Raw genomic sequence first — 16,528 nt, forward strand, 5'->3', positions numbered from 1 at the left:
TAAAAAAATTGCGGGTGACGGCGTTTTCAGAGCGTTTGACAGCGATTATGAATGATAAGTACTGACTGATTGATAAGTTGTTGTTGGCAGCGATTGCAGGTGGGTGCGGTTAGAAGTGAATGGTTCGTTGCGGTTGCCGTTGCGTTTTGATTTAAATTATAAAAAAAATATTATTTTAAAATAATTTTTTTATAATAATTTTAATTTAATTTTTAGTATCATCTGATAAAAATTATTTACTAAATTTAAAATAATTAAATAATAAATTTTAAATATAAATATTATCAATTTAATTTATTTTTAAATAAAAAATAATTTTATTATAAAAATTATTAAAAATAATAATTATTAAATCTAAAAAGTATACTATTATATATTTTTTTATTACAATATAATACTAAAAAATAATATCAAATCATAACACTAAACAAAATCATCATCAATATATATATATATTAGAGTTTTATATAATTTTGAATGACGACATTTTAGTTTTTTTGTCAAAACGTCGAAAACCGCTACCAAAACGCAAGTTAGAAGCTGCGATTAGAAAACACAAGTTTGGTTGCAGTTGCGGTTCAACCAGTCAGTTTTTTAATCGCTTGCAACCGTCAAAAATCGCAACCGCTCCGTTTGCGGATAGCGGCGGTGCAACCAGTCGCCACCTTAATCTTACTATATTTGTTGTTTCTTTTTTAATTGGAAAAAAGAAGCGAACATATTATTTTTCGTATTAATAAAAAGCAAATTGGGCCTCACACGAGGTTATGGGCCATAGAGGCCCAATAATATTCGGATTTAGCTCTTCGGTATCTAGGAATGTTTTGAGAGCCGAAGTAGAAGCATTATTCAACATCATTAATTACAAAAATAAAATAATTGTGACTAGATTATGATGATGATTGTTTAAAAGAGCTACAAAAGAGGACTTTGTGATTGATCCGAGAAATGTTACGAGCAGGATTATAGATATGGCATATTGTGCTTTAATATAGGGCTTTGGGCCATCATCAGTAGTGTTTATATATCCAGTTGGGGTTTCGGCCCATTAGCAACAGCATCATCGATACTGCTGTTTTACCGATAATTGCTCAATGCTAATTATATAATTCAAGCGTTAATCAACAACGTCATTATCAGTACACGCCAAAGATCTTGGATTGCGAATTAATTAACCATAAACGTTTTTTCTTTCTTTCTAAATCATCACTTGTAAAAAGTCAAAGTTTGTCAATTTTAAAATTAAAACAAGAGATATAAAGTGACACACAAAAAAATGTGGCTGTAAAATGACTCGGAAAATTGTGGCTGTAAAATGATAAATTTCGAACCTCTTTGTGGTAAAATGAATTTTTATTTTAAAATCACCATTTTTAAAAAACAAATAAAAGTTTGTCAATTTAAAATTAAAACAAGGGAAAATCGCCATAAAAATCCGAAACGAGCAATTTACGACTCCGATATTCAAATAAAATCCGATTCTGTTGCATCAGGAGAATCAAAAGATAAAAGAACTTCGAAGTAGAAATGTATGGTTCAAAATCAGAGAGACATTAGTGCTTAGCAAGAAAGAAATCCCAAACAAAAAACATCTGATTCATCCCATATCTTAGACTTAGACAAAACCCACATCGACAGCAACATCTGAGGAAAGACTGTTGGTCGAATTCGAATCTCAATCTCCCTTTCTCCTGAAGGAACAGCCCTCCCTTATGTGGCTGTAAAATAGATATAAACTGACAAAAAAAATTGTGGCTGTAAAATAATTCCACATCGTCCCCGCCGTTATGTCATGAAATATTTATTTAACTGTTCTTGTGCTCCTTTATCAATAATTGCAATTACCATATTGCCAGAACTTTCGATACTAATGCAAAATTACACTTTAGATCTATTATATGCACGTAATTCATATAATTTAAATACATTTTACGAATCAATATTAATCTGCACAGAGTTCGAACCAGTTCGTCTGCGAGCCAACTCGTTTTCAGTCCAATTCGTTAAGTACGTTTTTTTTCGGACCAAAAAATTCCTGACTCGGTCCAAATAGTTCTAACTTGCGATCCGGCTCGCGAACCGACTAAAAATAAAATTAAAAATTAAAAATATTAAATATAATTTCAAAATATTAAAATAATAATTAAAATAATTATTAATATATTTTAAAATAATAAAAATTATTTAAAATTGATAAATCTTTTTTAAAATTATTAAAAAACTATTTAAAAAAAATTCTGACTGGCGAGCTAGCTTGTGCGCTTGTCAAGCTGGTTCGGATGAGCTCGACTCGTAATGAGCTGATTCGTTCGGTCCATTTTTATTCGGGGTCAAATTTTTTTGGTTCAGATCGGGACAATATGGAACGGCTCATTTTGACATCCTATTGAAAACTACACTTTAGATCTATTAATCTGCACGTTTTATGAATGAATATATATATCCAACTGTATAATAGTCATTCATTAGATATATTACATATATATGGTTAAAAATGATGCGATATCGAAAAAGAATTAAATAATTAAGTTTTATGCATGCCAGATAATAATTAAATAATTATGAACGGAGAACGTACGGGCAAAACAGACCAGATAATTAAATTGAAGAGGACGATTCAATAAAACATTTAATTTGGTTGAATCATAATAAAAAAATATATAAAAAAAAGACATTTGATTTGATATTATTATGTAGAATGGGTTGAACGGACAGGACAGACGGTCCCTTGGTGCAACTTGCAAGTCTGTCTAATTAAAATATAAAAAAATCCCAAAACAAACCCCATTAACGTTTACAAATATTTTTAAAATTGATAATATTTATTAAATTTTCTATTATAATTTACATTAATCGTGAGTCGATCATTATATTTTAGTGCGAATGATTTATTTGAGATTACACAGATTGATCCAAATATCTAAAATTTACGTTACATTATATATATCATGCATATGAAGAAATTGTCTTTGCAGGCTTTTCCGGTTTTAGTTATACAAAAAGAAAATACAGGATAACATGAACCAAGTATATATAGACTATATATACTTGGTTCATGTTATCCTGTATTAATATAGATATATTCAATGATATTCACACATTTCGCACGGGTAAAAGATTGTACGTTACTCTAAAACATCATTTGATGTAATAATTACACAAAACAAAATAATATATAAAAAAAGAAGGAGAATCTTCAGCTCTGTTGGTTTGAGAGTCTCTTCCTCTAAACGAGGACGTAGGTTCAACTTCAATACCCAGAATATGGAGATTCCTCTCCTGCCACTTTCGGGTGTTTTACATCCTACGTGTGTATTGTAGGATCGTACGCGTGGATCGGGATTAGTCTGGACCTTTAGGTTTGGAATCACCCGATTATCAAAAAAAAAATATATGAAAAAAGAGGTGTGAAATAGGGATTATGTCTCCTTAGTGACGCAATCTGTAGAGATAAACTTATCTCAGATAAGCCCGCAGGGGGAACTGAAAACATGACACATCTGACGGCTGACAATGCAGCTCATGTCAAATCGACGATCAAAACTCCATCACACAGGTAGTTGCATAAGATTCTGGCACGTGTCCTTCTCGGAAAAATCTCTACCACACGTCTGGATGCCAAACACCTCTTTTCCCCTTTCTCTCTTCAGTTTCTATTCATTTGTTTTTTCCCGACAATGATTTCACATTCTCGGAGTCGGAGCAATTCTGATCTGATTATCGACTTTTTGGACTTGATTTTTACAAGGGTTTTATTTATTTTTCTATCAATCATGTCGATTTCCCTTTGTTCTAGAGAGAGAAGGGACTCGGCGGACACCTGTTTGGTTTGCATGATAGAGAGAGAAACAACTAAACTGGGAAGACGAAGGGGAAGAAAGATTGAGGCTTTTCTCTTTTACTATTTCAGTTCTGTTTTTATCTCTATGTTCGGGTTTTTGGGTTTTAATTTTTTTTTACTTTTCTCAAAATCTGAAGTTGAAAACCACAAACCCTAACCCGCTTTTCGTTCTCTCTGGATCTCCGTACAGTAACTAGGGTTTTACAAGCTACTTTCCTTAAATAGATCTCGTCTTCTTTTCTCAAATCTGATCTCCAGTACATTTTTCCTGTACTTCTGGTTTTGTGCTTTCGTTTTTGGTTTTTCTGAACCCGAATTTCATGGTTATAAACCGATACACATGTGCGTCCTCTAGGTGTTTTCGTACATTGCACACTTAGATTTATATGCATGTGTGATGTTTTATTTATTTTCAAACATTTCATAGACGGTGGTGAAGCTTTGCAGATCTTGTTTATCTTGGTTTTTGGGTTTTTTTTTGGTCCATCTTTGTGGCTATGATATTTAATTTATACATGTATATATGTATACCGTGCGTGTTAATTTCTATATGTACACACATATATATATATATATATATATATATATATGCACACACATATCTCGATGTATGCATAGTCAGGGACAAAGAAGTTGACAGAAGAGAGCGAGCACACAGAGGGAAGTTGTATAATCTGTATACTGCTGCTTTTGGGTGCTCGCTTCTCTTTCTGTCACATCTTCTCCCCCGAGGATTTTCCTCCTTTCGTGTTTTTAATTCTATGCATACACTCGCACGTACGTATATTGGTATATAGTCTATATGTTTTTTTTAACTACTGTTGCTAATGTAGTTGACTTTTATGAAGACCATTGAGACTTTTACTCCTTCACGATGCTAGATTTTTTGTGTGTGTGATATTTGTAGACACTTGATGGTATATACACATTATATATGTGGACTTGCCCACAGTCGTATTAAGATTTTGTCATTAATGAATATGTATGTATATAGACATGTTATATATAGTGTGTAGTGTGTCTATGTTTTGATCTATTGATAAAATTTGCTAATTTAGTTGATATGTGGATCGTTAGTAAAGTTTGTGTAGTATAATTTCATGGGATTTTTATAATGCATTCTTGTCACTATGGTTGCGATAAGCATACATGTAGATATGCATGCATACATTTCCTTGTGTTTAGTATATTGACCAATTTATTATAGGGTGATGAATATTAGATAGTTAACGAGATAGATATATACGATGAATATGCTAGAAGTTTATTAATACCAATTATTACATATATACCATGACAGTTGTTGCTTCAGGTTCGGGGAATGAGGAGCAATTGCCGCCAAATTAGAGACAAGTACACATATGTATTTGCACATATATACATAGAATATAGAACAATTGGTAATTCAAATTAGTAAATTATTAAGACATTATATATAGTATGCATATAGTGTGGTCCCTTGCCTAATCCTTGGTGTTGGGCCTGCCGGCCCATTTGGCGGAAAAGGAATTTGGCCCATTGATCGAAAACGACGCGTTTTGGGTTAGTTAGAGTTAATACCCTAATGTTCTGAATCTTCGAGAAGAGACGTGCACATGGCTCGAAAAGGAGGGAGAGTGACAGAAAGAACGGGAGAAAGAGAGGTCTACGACGACGGAGGAGCTTCCCAGCGTCGGTGGAGCTCAGGATCGGCGGTGACTCAAGGTAAGTGAGTCGAGGTTGGTAAGGCGCAGCGTATGTCGTCTTTCTCGGTTGTTTTTCAGACTGGTTCATCGGTGAGTCTTCGGACTTGTGAAGCACCGCCGACCGTGTTGTATCTATTGGTTCTTTCCTCGATTCTTTAGTGGATTCGCCGACACTGTCCGACCGAGATGTAGGTCCGAGCTTGCGCGGTAACCGAACTCATTAAAATCTGCGTCTTCTTTCTTTTCTTGCACGGACGAGCGTCGGAGAGAGTGGCGAGGGTTCGGTTCCACTTTCACAAAGTGGTATCAGAGCTCCGGTTACGATCCAGGGAGGTAAGATTCGCCGGCAAAGGCGAGGTAAGGTATTTCGGTTCGAATCTTGCGTATTTGAGCGTTGTGATCTTTCTGGTGGGTGTTTCAGTCGATACCGGAACCAGATCGGCGATGATATGTGGCAGATCTAACAGTCTCGGGGTCGTCGGTGGAGAGATCCATCGAGGTAATGCATCAGAGATCGAAAATCGGTGAAGACTGATTCGAACTCGGTGAGTCAGTAGGTTTTCTGACTCAGTTTTCTTTATTTTCCGCGATTTCTCTGAATAGAGTCCGAGTTTCAAAAGAAACTCGTCGTAACTCGGGGGGAAAGATCTGATTCCGGCGAAACTCGGTCTGGACTCGTCCGAGTCAGTGCTGAGTGGAGGGATTGGGTGAGTCAATAACCGAGGCAACTCGGTCGACTCAGTGGCTAAGGTTTCTCCGAAATTAGGATTTCGGAGGTTCACACCAGTTTAATCGATCTAATTCTCGATTTAATCTGGTTTGGGTCAATCAAACCTAGTTTGATTCGATCCAGTTTCGATTCTCGGCGGTCAGATCGGGCTCGACCTGGTTTTGCTGGTTCAGATCGGTTAACTTCGGTTCGGTCAATTAGTTGACCAATTTAGGCAATAGTTGACCAGGGTCAAATCGGACCGGTTCATGTCTGGTTTGGGGTCAATTAGACCGATTTAGACCGGTTCAGATCAATTTAGGCCCGGTTTAGGCCAATTTAGATCGGTTCAGACCGATTTAGGTTTGATTAAAGGTCTGGTTTGTTCGGTTTTATCTAATTCAGACCAGTTTAGGTCAATTGAGTGTGGTATAGGACAATTTAGACTAGTTTAGGATGGTATAGGTCTAATGTAGGGTCTGTTTGTCCAATTAGGGCTAGAGTTGTCCTGTTTAGGTCAATTGGGTCCGGGTTTAGGTAAATTTAGATCGGTATAGGTTGAAATAAGTCTGAGTAAGGTCTGGTTTATATGTTTAGGACTAGTATTGATCGGGTTAGGGTCTGAGTTCATGGTTTAGGACTAGATTGGATCGGTTTAGGGTCTGGAGTATCCGGTTAGGACTAGAATTTCCTGGTTTAGGGTTCGGTTAGTCCAATTAGGTCTGATGATGTCTGGTTTAGGGCATGTTCGACTGGTTTAGGGTAGTTTAGAGTCTGTAGTGATCAGTATACACTAGGTTAGACCTGTTATAGATCTCTGATTAGCTAATTAGGTTCATAAAGTCCAGTTTAGGCCTAAATAGGTTGGACTTGTCTAATTTAGTTGACACTAGAGGTGGTTTAGACCAAAGATAGGCAAGAAAAAGTCTAGGGAGACTGGTTTAGGCCATTATAGGTATGTAATTGCTATTTAGGTCTTGATCATGTATGTCTTTAAGTCAGCTTGGGTAAGTCTAGTGTCATCTAAGTCTGATCAGAAGTCAATTAGGTCTTTTTAGGCTTGGTTAAGTCTTATTAGAAGTTTAAAGTGTATGTATTGAGTCTATTGACAAAGTCTAGGTCTGATCAGATTCAGAATTTGGTTGTAGACTTAGCTATTATCTAGTTGGCTAGATAAGACTCCTCATTACCTGCTTTAAGTCATAGAGTCTGGTACTTTGACCGGTTAGATCTGAATAGTTGGGATTTGGCTAAAACAGGTTGTTTAGGGTAGGGATCAATTAAGCCCGGAGCCCGAAACCCGTTCCGAATCTGCCCGAAAATAATAAGGACATGGGCCTAAAAAATATAGGCCATGTCCCCATTCACCATTCTTTCTATCCACCTTTGTTTAATCTTTATTTCTTTGTGTTTTCTTTATTATTTAACCCACAAACACATCCAAATCTATAGATATCTTCATGGTATCAGAGTATAAGATCTAGAGGATCTTGTGTTTTTCATTCCGCTGTGAAATCGAAACATATTCCCTCTCGGTTGTGGGTATACCGAAGAGGAGCCTGCTCGTTTCATTTTTCAGAATTTTTTTTTCTCCCTTTTGGTCATCCATTCAAACCAAAAGAAGAGCTTTCTTCAAGTGAATCGTTGGTCATTCGTTCAAGCCACAATTCACCATATTTTTCTTGTCTCTCTCGATTTTTTCATTTCAAATCGAGAAGAATTCCTTTGTCCTATCCCTTTATCTCCACTACGTGTGAGTATTGCGATAGCAATTGGGAGTACGAAGAGGTTTATGATGAACCAGAATACAGAGAGCATTGGGATGTCGAAGACGTCTTAGCCACAATACCAAAGCCCCTACGAGAGACGTTGGTGCAAAACGGCAATGCAAACAATATAGAGTTAAGTATTTCTCTTCTTGAAGAATTATTTCGAACTAATGAGTTTTTTGAAATGGTACAAAAGGCACAGAAGGAAAGCAAAGCAAACCTCTCTAAAGATACGGAGACAATGGATGGAGAAATACAAACCAAGTATACAAATCATGAGAAGGACCGAGACTTGGATGGAACAAACTCGGAAAAAGAAGGAAAAGAGATGGATGAGATGGTGAATGACCCCAAAATGGAGGCAATGAACCCCGAAAAAGAGGCATCACACTCATCCAACATCATTCCTCATCCGAGCATAACAAAGAATCCGAGCATCTCCTTTATATGGAGAGACAATCGAGTTTGTAATTTCTTCTCTTCTCCCATATCTTTTGATTTTTGTGTCCCAAATGATATGTTTGGTTGTCTTAGTGTTAATGATCAGAAAATCCAACAAATAATCATGAAGCCTCACGGTGTCGAGAAGCTCACGAGTCACGAGTGAGGGAGAATGGCATGATACACTTGTATGCTTCTCTACCGAAAAGTATACATTCGAACACAACTTGTTGCCACTGTCTATGAGTTTCAACAACTCTAGGCATGGTAAGTTTATCTTCAATACTTTTGTTTTTGATCCCGATGAAAATGAGTTTGTAGTGTATGATGAAAATGATTTCATAGATATTAGGAGTATGACTAAATTCATTTGTGATATCAATGAAAACCGAGAAGAAATATTTGAAACTCTTTATAATAACTCATACCACCAAATGTTAGCATATAAACTTCAGTTTAAACATATTATGGGTCTTTTCTTACTCTTATTTGATGATAATCATATTTTTGCATTTTTCAAATCGATTTCTTATAAAAACCGGAGTGTCATGGCCTCCCTTGTAGTATCTAATGATTCTTGTGAGAGGTTGCAGGAAATAAATGAGTATTTGATATATTTTGAAAGTTTGAAATACAAGAAAGAGATTGGATATTCAAAGACGAATCAACACATTCTCTTGGCAAGATTAGCTTGTTGATATTCTCCCAAGCTAATCTTGAGGGGGAATATTATAATATGCAAGATTTTGTCATATACGAAGACAATCAACCATGCAAATAGCAAATATCAAACATATGGCAAGATAGGATTGAGAGTTCAAGACGGAAATAAAGACCACTCATCAAATAAATCACTAAGTGAATCTCGGACAAGCAATCAAGACAACATCCATGCCAATATGTCAATCTTCTAGCCGTTAGAAATATATCCATCAAGCACCAATTTATTCCTTATTTTTGTAATTAGTTTCTCTTGATTATTCTTTCTATAGTTGACCATCTTAGGATTGCTCATTTCCTTTATATATTTCGAACGTATTCTATGTAAAATAATAAGTTGAAGACAAGGGACTTAGTCCCCATTCACCATTCTTTCTATCCACCTTTGTTTAATCTTTATTTCTTTGTGTTTTCTTTATTATTTAACCCACAAACACATCCAACTCTATAGATATCTTCAGGAGGCAATCCTCTCACCTCTGGAAACTACTTGGGTTCAGATAAGAGATCAAAACGTTCATCAAATGTACGCTAGGGAATGGGTGGGATGATGATATTTTGCACAATAACTGGACATGATTGGGACCTTTAATCGAAATACGGGTGATAATGGGCCAAGGTTGCTAAAGCTTCCTCTATATGCGAAGGTAAAGGCTGCAGTTAAGGACGGAAACTGGTACTTCTCGGAGGTTCGATCGGCGGGTATTCAGGTCGTCTTAACCAGGATCAGCTTGGATGGAGCTGGGCAAGATATGCTTGAGTTCTCATCAAAATCCACTTGGCACCTGATTCGGACCAGATCCCCACCAGCGCCATGGTCCAAATTGGTCTGGGCAAAGCTAACGACTCTGAGACTTAGCTTCTCCTTATGTCAGGCTCTTTTACAACGGCTTCCGGCTATGGATCGGCATGCAAACTACCTGTCCTTTATGTCAAAGGAAAAATGAATCACTCTTATTACTCTCATTTATCTCTCCTTTGTCGGATGGAATTGGGAATGTGAATAATTCATAATTTACTGATCTCAAATGGCGGTGGTTTTATATAATTAGGGTTTCTTTTATCTATTTTACGCACAAAAGCTATTACATATTGTCATAATCTTTTGTTTATTATTGATCAACGACCATAATTTTCATGCAGGGAACTTCTGCCATCGCATTTGCAGCTCTGTCTCTCTTCAGCTTTTTTTCTTTGGTTTATTGAAGAGCCTTGCTTCCCAGTTTCTACGATTCTTTTCTGAATATGGCATGGCGTCCTACTGTGTTTCTTTTTGGTTGGTGTGATTAGCCGTATCCAGTAAACTCCCGATAAGTGTTAGAGCTCCTGTTTCAACAGATGCCGGAGAAGGTTGTCGAGAGTAAACTACAGTTCGTACAGGACAAGAACAATAAAAACGAGGATTCAATTATGCACCCCCGCCCGCCATAGATTATCACAAATTATCGAAAATTTAAACAGTTTACCTTGGAAACTGATGATGGGTTCATTGAAAACACCAAGCATTATGCTGGATTCTGAAGCAAAAGATCGTAGGAATACTGCGGCATTTTGAAAAACATATTAGTGCCTCACATTAAGGTACGACAAGATTTCCATTTAATCTAAGAAAAAAATCTTGAAGCATTTGGCCAATGCAGCTAGTAGACATATTTCGCATCTAAAGTAAAATCTGAAGAACCAGGTTCTACCTGACAAATTTTGATGTTGACCTTGCTTTGCCTAAGAGAACGAGCAAAATCCATTTCCTGGTAAGTAACAAAGCCACGAGGCAGTTCATAGAAAATCTTCTTCATTGTTAGTTTGTACAGAGACTATAAGGCGGTTTCGAACCTCCAGATGAGACGGAGAATGCACGCCCTCCAGCTTCTGAAGTTCCCTCCATCTCATGTCATTATCTTCACGGAAACTATTGAAGAAGGCTCTAGCTAGAAATGTAAAATATCAACAATGTGCATACGCCATTGTTTCTGAAGGTCGTAATCTAATAATCTTACAAGTACATAAAATGGTTCACCATATTTAGATAAGTACCCTCTTGAGTATGTCATTTTGCCCATAGATCTATGAATCAACGAACAAACACAGTGCAATTCATGCTGCACATAAAAAAAACAAGTCGTTGGAGTTTAGGAATAAGGCTATGAGCCACAATCAATGATAAAGCAGTTCAATAGTAACCTTGTACAGCAGGTCCAGTGAATCATATATGCCCATGACCGTAGTTTGCTGTAGCCCTCACGATACCGAGCTGGATCATCTTCTGATCTGGAAACAAGAAACCCATAAGTGAAAACCATTCATTCCATAGGGATGCTAAAAAAGTCATCTCATTCAGTATCTTAGCTACATAATTCAGTCCAATACTTTGCCCTGAAACTGGAAAGTGAGTTCCCAGAGCATGCTCTCAATTAGTGTTGTTGAAAAAGGACTGAGGACAATCATAATACCCTCGAAAGAAGAATTCAATAAGGCAGAGTCCAAGAAGGCCTCAGAGACAAGAGAATTTAATGATACGATTCACAAAGGGAGCAGAAAGAGATAACGGCATACCACTTGCAACAAAAAGAAAAAGAACCTCGGGAAACCATATTCCACATCAATAGTTGGGTAATGATCGTGGGCTCTAAAGGCAGACCCAGAGAAACAAGAACAAGACAGCAATATCTCAACATTCTTGAGAAATTGTGGCCGAAAAAGACCATAATTTCTCCAGAATGGAAAGGAAACAGAGAGTTCGCTCGGAATACCTCGTCACGGGAAAGAAAGTTCATTCGGACACAACACATAACTCATAACGCGGACATAGCCCAAGTTGATATAACACTTCGGAACTAAATCCTCGCATCCTAAGGGCTTCACGGTGATAACTGAGTACCGGTGTTCGATCGACAGATTCTCCAACCTACACGTAGAAGGCACTCCTCGAATGGACATTTGCCCAGAAAACAAAAAATCTATCTTCTACTCTCATAGAGGTGAATTTCGCAGCAAAACAGCTAAGTGTCTCAAAATCCTGACGTAATCCACACGAAGAAGAGAAATTACTGGGAGACAGAGCTGATAAGCTTGGAGAGCTCGGGATCGCCTTGGAAATCGATAGAGCTGAAACTGCTGCCATTGTTGTTGCTTCCACTTTCCTTGTCCTTGTTCTGCTCAACATCTTCTTGTAGACCTTTAGCAGCAAGCTTGAATCCCTCCTTCTTCAAGTACGCCAAGACGAACTCATCCAATCTCTCCCCCCCCCCCCATTTTTCCTCATGGAAGAACGACACCACCATCACATGGTTTTTTACTCAAATCACCCACTTGCCACACATATTTCACACGTACACCACAAAAAAAACATAACACATTAATTTTTTTTAAAAAGACGAAATTACCCTTAATGAATATACGATATTTATCTGTTCGAAAACAATTTCGTTATTACGACTTCGTAATTAATTCTAAAAAAAATGGTAAAAAAGTTACAATTGATTCTAAAAAAAGTGACAAAAAAATCATGTTTTATTTTAGTTGTATATAAGTTATATGTTAATCGTAATAAGGTTATAAAAAATAAAAAGAAAAGGGTATTTCAGACTTTTTCAATCGAAAAATAGGTTAAAATTGAAAAAAAAAGTTTGTTTTTTTTTTCGGTGAATTACACTGAAATAGCTGCGAACTAAGTGAGTCATTTTGAGTAAAAAAACCCTCCCCCATTTTTTCTCATGGAAGAAGGACACCAGCATCAGAGGGCGGCGTATTTATAAAATTTCGAATTTATGGGCTCAGGAATATTGTTACCACCATTTCTATTCGATTTAATGGGCCTCTATAATGGGCTAGGCCCAACTATTGACTGTTTTTAAAACAAAATATTTACTTTATTTTGTCAGCACTCAGCAGTCCAAAATATTTCCTTTTATTCGTTTTTTTTTATTTTGCAGTGTTTCGATTCATTTTTTTATCGTTAAAATGTATATTTTTTTTTATTGAGATATCCTTTACTCAATTTACTGGATTTTATGTACTCAAATTCGACGTTTCGAATGATTCGCTTGAAGCCTTGAATCCTTTACATAAGTCATTTTTTTCTCATAAATTTTACACTACTTTTGATTTCCTAGCTTCTTATTTTGATATTTTTTAATTGAATTTCAGTAAAATAGGAAAAACTGTTGATATATGATAAAATCGTAATAGAATAAAAAAAATTTACATTAGGAAAAATTAGTCTAAATATGATAAAGTTTAAGCGGATCCTTTAAAATTTCACAAGGACATGATTTTTATTTTATGTGCGCTATTTTCCTGTCTTGTAAACGTTTTTATGTCGTCATTTTCGCTTGGAGTTTTAACGTCATTTTTCCACCCGATTTGTTTTAAGAAGACATTATGAACGTTGATTTAGTGCTTTAGGAACCGTACGCCTCTGAAATCAACGGCTAAGATACATTTGGACTACAGAGATACGTTACACCTGCACGCAGCGAATCATCCCTTTGCCGTAGTACTTAGAATTCCCGGGACTAGAGAATGCGTCTTGCGTCTTGCGTCTTGACGGCAAAGCCTTTTTTTTTCATTTTTTTTACTTTTCCAATTTATATATTTCACCGTCTGATAGAAGCAGAGACGAATCCCTGATTACACGATCGGTGGCGATCGTTGTCACCAAGAATCTTCGAAAAGTTTCTTCCGTCTTTAATGGATAATCTGAGTTTTCACGACGGAAATATCTACAATCTCATCGAGAGAAGGTCGGTGGAACAAAATCATGTAAGCCATTTTCTCTTCCGTCTTCTGCTCTCCTTGTTGTTCTTGGAAAATCTATTCGTTCTTTACTGTTTCTTCATTTCTAGGGTTTTAGCTCAAGTGTTTTGATTGCGATTTTCCGGTTGTCTTAGCTACGGGTGGTGAAATTTAGCGGAATTTGTGTGCGCTTGTTTCTTGCTTTAATACTTTGAATGATTGATGTGTTTATCGTTTGCGGAATCTAATGAGATTTCTTGGAGGCTGTGTAGGATGTTGATCAAAGACTGCAAATCCACTCTTCCTTGATCCGGAGGCTCTCTCAGGAGAGAGAATTGGAGGTTGTTTCACTTGTTAACTTTGATGCAATTTGATTATTCGTAATATACGTTCACATGGTAATACGCGCTAGACTAGGCACACTTATTTACATGACCAGTGACAAAGCAAATGTTTCGTCCTTTCTTAACAAATGCGCTCTATTCCAACTCTCTCTGTGCGTGTGAACGAATGATTTACTCGTACTTGTTCATGCTGTATAGGTGGTGATTCTGGTTTCTTGAATAGGTTTGATGTATAGGTGCTCAAAATGACTAATTTGTGCGTCTCCCATGCTAATCTAAGTACGCAGAATTGAATAGTTCTTGATGTTATATCTGCTGGAGACTGGTCTGCATTGGATATTCAGTGGTTATGGATATCAATGGGGTGTTTTCACATTAATGAAAATACATCAATGGTTTTCTTTTCCTATAGCGTTAACTTATCTCTGGAAATCCAGCTTATTTTATGGATTCTTTTGTTGCATTTTTTGCGTGTTGACATGCCAAACTTTTGCATTTTCTGAAACTCTTGATGTGTAGGTCTTCTGGTTCCTTTTGTCTCGCACTTGCTGAAGATGCTTATTGTGTACTACAGGGGCATCAAGGTTGCGTTAATGCTCTGGCTTGGAATTCTGAAGGTTCATTGTTGATATCTGGGTCAGATGATACAAGGGTAGGTGAACTGTCCATCAGCATACCAGTTAGACACTCACATGTGTGCGTTCACACTCATTAGCATACCTTGTCTTATGCTCTTTGATGTACCTTTTATTTGTATAAATCAGATGACATGTTGGAAATTCTCGAGGCTGTGTCTGTTAGTCTTAGTATTCACGTCTGTTTGTCTTCCAGACCTTTTTGGGTTGCTAAGCCTTTGATAGTTATTGTCTAGGATGAAGCGTTCAGAACCATTTGAGTGTATATAGAGACATTGTGATTCTCAATCTCCGCTAAACCATTTGAGTGTATTGTCCACTGAGTAGATCAAGATCCACTCTGTCGAGAATGATTTATTATTAAAGATTTTGATGATATTCCTTAAGAAAAAGGTTCACTAATGTCTCTGGAAATGCTACTTTAGAGTTGCCTTGCATTGAAGATGATTCTATTTATTTTGCAGGTTAACATTTGGAGTTACCCTAGTCGTAAGCTTTTGCATTCTGTAGAAACAGGGCATTCCGCAAACATATTTTGCACAAAATTTGTCCCTGAGACTTCTGATGAGCTTGTGGTCTCTGGAGCTGGAGATGCTGAAGTATACAAAATTCCCCTGGGGTTGTATTGTTGATTGGATGTGTAGCTGATTTTATCTAATTCTTGTCTTCTCTCTTTTTATTTGCATTTTCAAAGGTGAGATTATTTAATTTATCGCGGCTCAGCGAGAGAGCAAATGATGATAATGCTATCCCACCGTCAGCCTTGTATCAATGTCACACACGAAGAGTGAAAAAACTAGCTGTAAGATCTCTTCTGGGTTATCTGAGTCGTTTTCTGGATTTTTGCTGATCATATATTTTGGCTTCTGCCACATTTAGGTTGAAGTTGGAAACCCCAATGTTGTATGGAGCTCTAGTGAAGATGGGACTCTAAGACAGCATGATTTACGAGAGTCTACATCTTGTCCTCCTGCCGGGTCTGCTCATCAAGAATGTCGCAATGTTCTGGTAGTGTCCTAACCTGATCACATTGTCGTCGATTTATCAGCAGCTTTTACTGTGAGCGTTTCTCATAGGTTCCTTTTTTGTGAAAGTTGTTCTTGGAATCTGTGTGTGAGTGCGTATGTGTGTGTTATTCCACGAGATTAGAATGAAATTGCTCACTTACAAGTTACAACCTTTTTTTCACCTGCCTACTTACCGAAACACTTCTCATCCGAGTTTCCTGCATAGACCATGCTGCAATCAGTCAGTGATTAGTCAGACTGGGATTCAAACAATGTGCCATATGTTTGTGTATGTGCCATGTCTGTTTATTTTATGTATATATGAGGCATCTTGTGTATAATCTGAATAATATCACAACACATTCCAAGTTTTGTTATTATTGTTCACAAATTCCAAATATTTGATCTTAAGCTGCACTGCAGTTACTAGGAGCTTCATGCCCCAAGGAACTAATAGTTTTGACTCTATTTGTTCTCTGGTTACTTTGTGTGGAGCCAAATAGACAGGCATTGTTGTTCCTAGGAATTATGATTTCTTTTCTTATGCAAACTAAAGCCTTGTTTATAACTCTGGTCTGTGCAGCTTGACTTGCGAAGTGGAGCAAAAAGTTCACTGGCTGATCCTCCTAGGCAAACTCTTTCC

At 36.8% G+C, this 16,528-nt stretch overlaps 2 protein-coding genes and 1 long non-coding RNA gene across 10 annotated transcripts in view; 2 read left to right on the forward strand and 1 right to left on the reverse strand.

Annotated features, from left to right (window-relative positions):
• The first annotated feature begins 7,210 nt into the window (after positions 1 to 7,210).
• Positions 7,211 to 10,213, forward strand: LOC109116052. Of its 2 annotated transcripts, XR_002023635.1 has the most exons (3): positions 7,211 to 8,712; positions 9,617 to 9,691; positions 9,813 to 10,213. It is a non-coding gene; the product is annotated as an uncharacterized LOC109116052 (long non-coding RNA). The 2 variants fall into 2 exon arrangements; XR_002023636.1 differs by lacking the exon at positions 9,617 to 9,691.
• A 42-nt stretch (positions 10,214 to 10,255) lies between these two features.
• Positions 10,256 to 12,432, reverse strand: LOC104799014 (transcription initiation factor TFIID subunit 5-like). 7 transcript variants are annotated; one of them, XM_010521306.1, is made up of 7 exons: positions 12,214 to 12,432; positions 11,347 to 11,433; positions 11,183 to 11,264; positions 10,999 to 11,093; positions 10,857 to 10,913; positions 10,632 to 10,706; positions 10,256 to 10,491 (listed from the first exon to the last, which is right to left on the reverse strand). In XM_010521306.1, exons 2-6 carry the CDS (start codon positions 11,380 to 11,382, stop codon positions 10,671 to 10,673), a joined length of 306 nt encoding a protein of 101 aa, XP_010519608.1. In that variant the 5' UTR covers positions 11,383 to 11,433; positions 12,214 to 12,432; the 3' UTR covers positions 10,256 to 10,491; positions 10,632 to 10,670. The 7 variants fall into 7 exon arrangements, 6 of the variants coding, with proteins under 6 accessions (XP_010519608.1, XP_010519606.1, XP_010519607.1 ...); XM_010521304.1 differs by having other exon boundaries at positions 11,347 to 12,070; XM_010521305.1 differs by having other exon boundaries at positions 11,916 to 12,432.
• A 1,305-nt stretch (positions 12,433 to 13,737) lies between these two features.
• The window catches only part of LOC104799016 (WD and tetratricopeptide repeats protein 1-like), an 8,129-nt gene continuing 5,338 nt past the window's right edge, over positions 13,738 to 16,528 (forward strand). Inside the window, exons 1-7 of the mRNA XM_010521308.1 lie at positions 13,738 to 13,926; positions 14,172 to 14,240; positions 14,818 to 14,895; positions 15,343 to 15,477; positions 15,573 to 15,680; positions 15,758 to 15,886; positions 16,469 to 16,526. Of these exons, the coding sequence (XP_010519610.1) occupies positions 13,855 to 13,926; positions 14,172 to 14,240; positions 14,818 to 14,895; positions 15,343 to 15,477; positions 15,573 to 15,680; positions 15,758 to 15,886; positions 16,469 to 16,526 (649 nt within the window). The 5' untranslated portion in view covers positions 13,738 to 13,854. The remainder of the gene's footprint in view (positions 13,927 to 14,171; positions 14,241 to 14,817; positions 14,896 to 15,342; positions 15,478 to 15,572; positions 15,681 to 15,757; positions 15,887 to 16,468; positions 16,527 to 16,528) is intronic.

The sequence above is a fragment of the Tarenaya hassleriana genome, unplaced genomic scaffold, assembly GCF_000463585.1.
Source record: "Tarenaya hassleriana unplaced genomic scaffold, ASM46358v1 Cleome6, whole genome shotgun sequence".
Taxonomy (NCBI): domain Eukaryota; kingdom Viridiplantae; phylum Streptophyta; class Magnoliopsida; order Brassicales; family Cleomaceae; genus Tarenaya; species Tarenaya hassleriana.

Bases quoted from the DNA above. Each gene is read 5' to 3' on its own strand.
- LOC104799014 (XM_010521306.1), bottom strand. From the start codon at position 11,382: ATGGGCATATATGATTCACTGGACCTGCTGTACAAG. The intron at 11,094-11,182 runs GTGAACCATTTT...TTACATTTCTAG, and splicing joins AGGGTACTTATCTAAATATG to CTAGAGCCTTCTTCAATAGT. The intron at 10,914-10,998 runs GTTCGAAACCGC...GTTACTTACCAG, and splicing joins ATTCTCCGTCTCATCTGGAG to GAAATGGATTTTGCTCGTTC.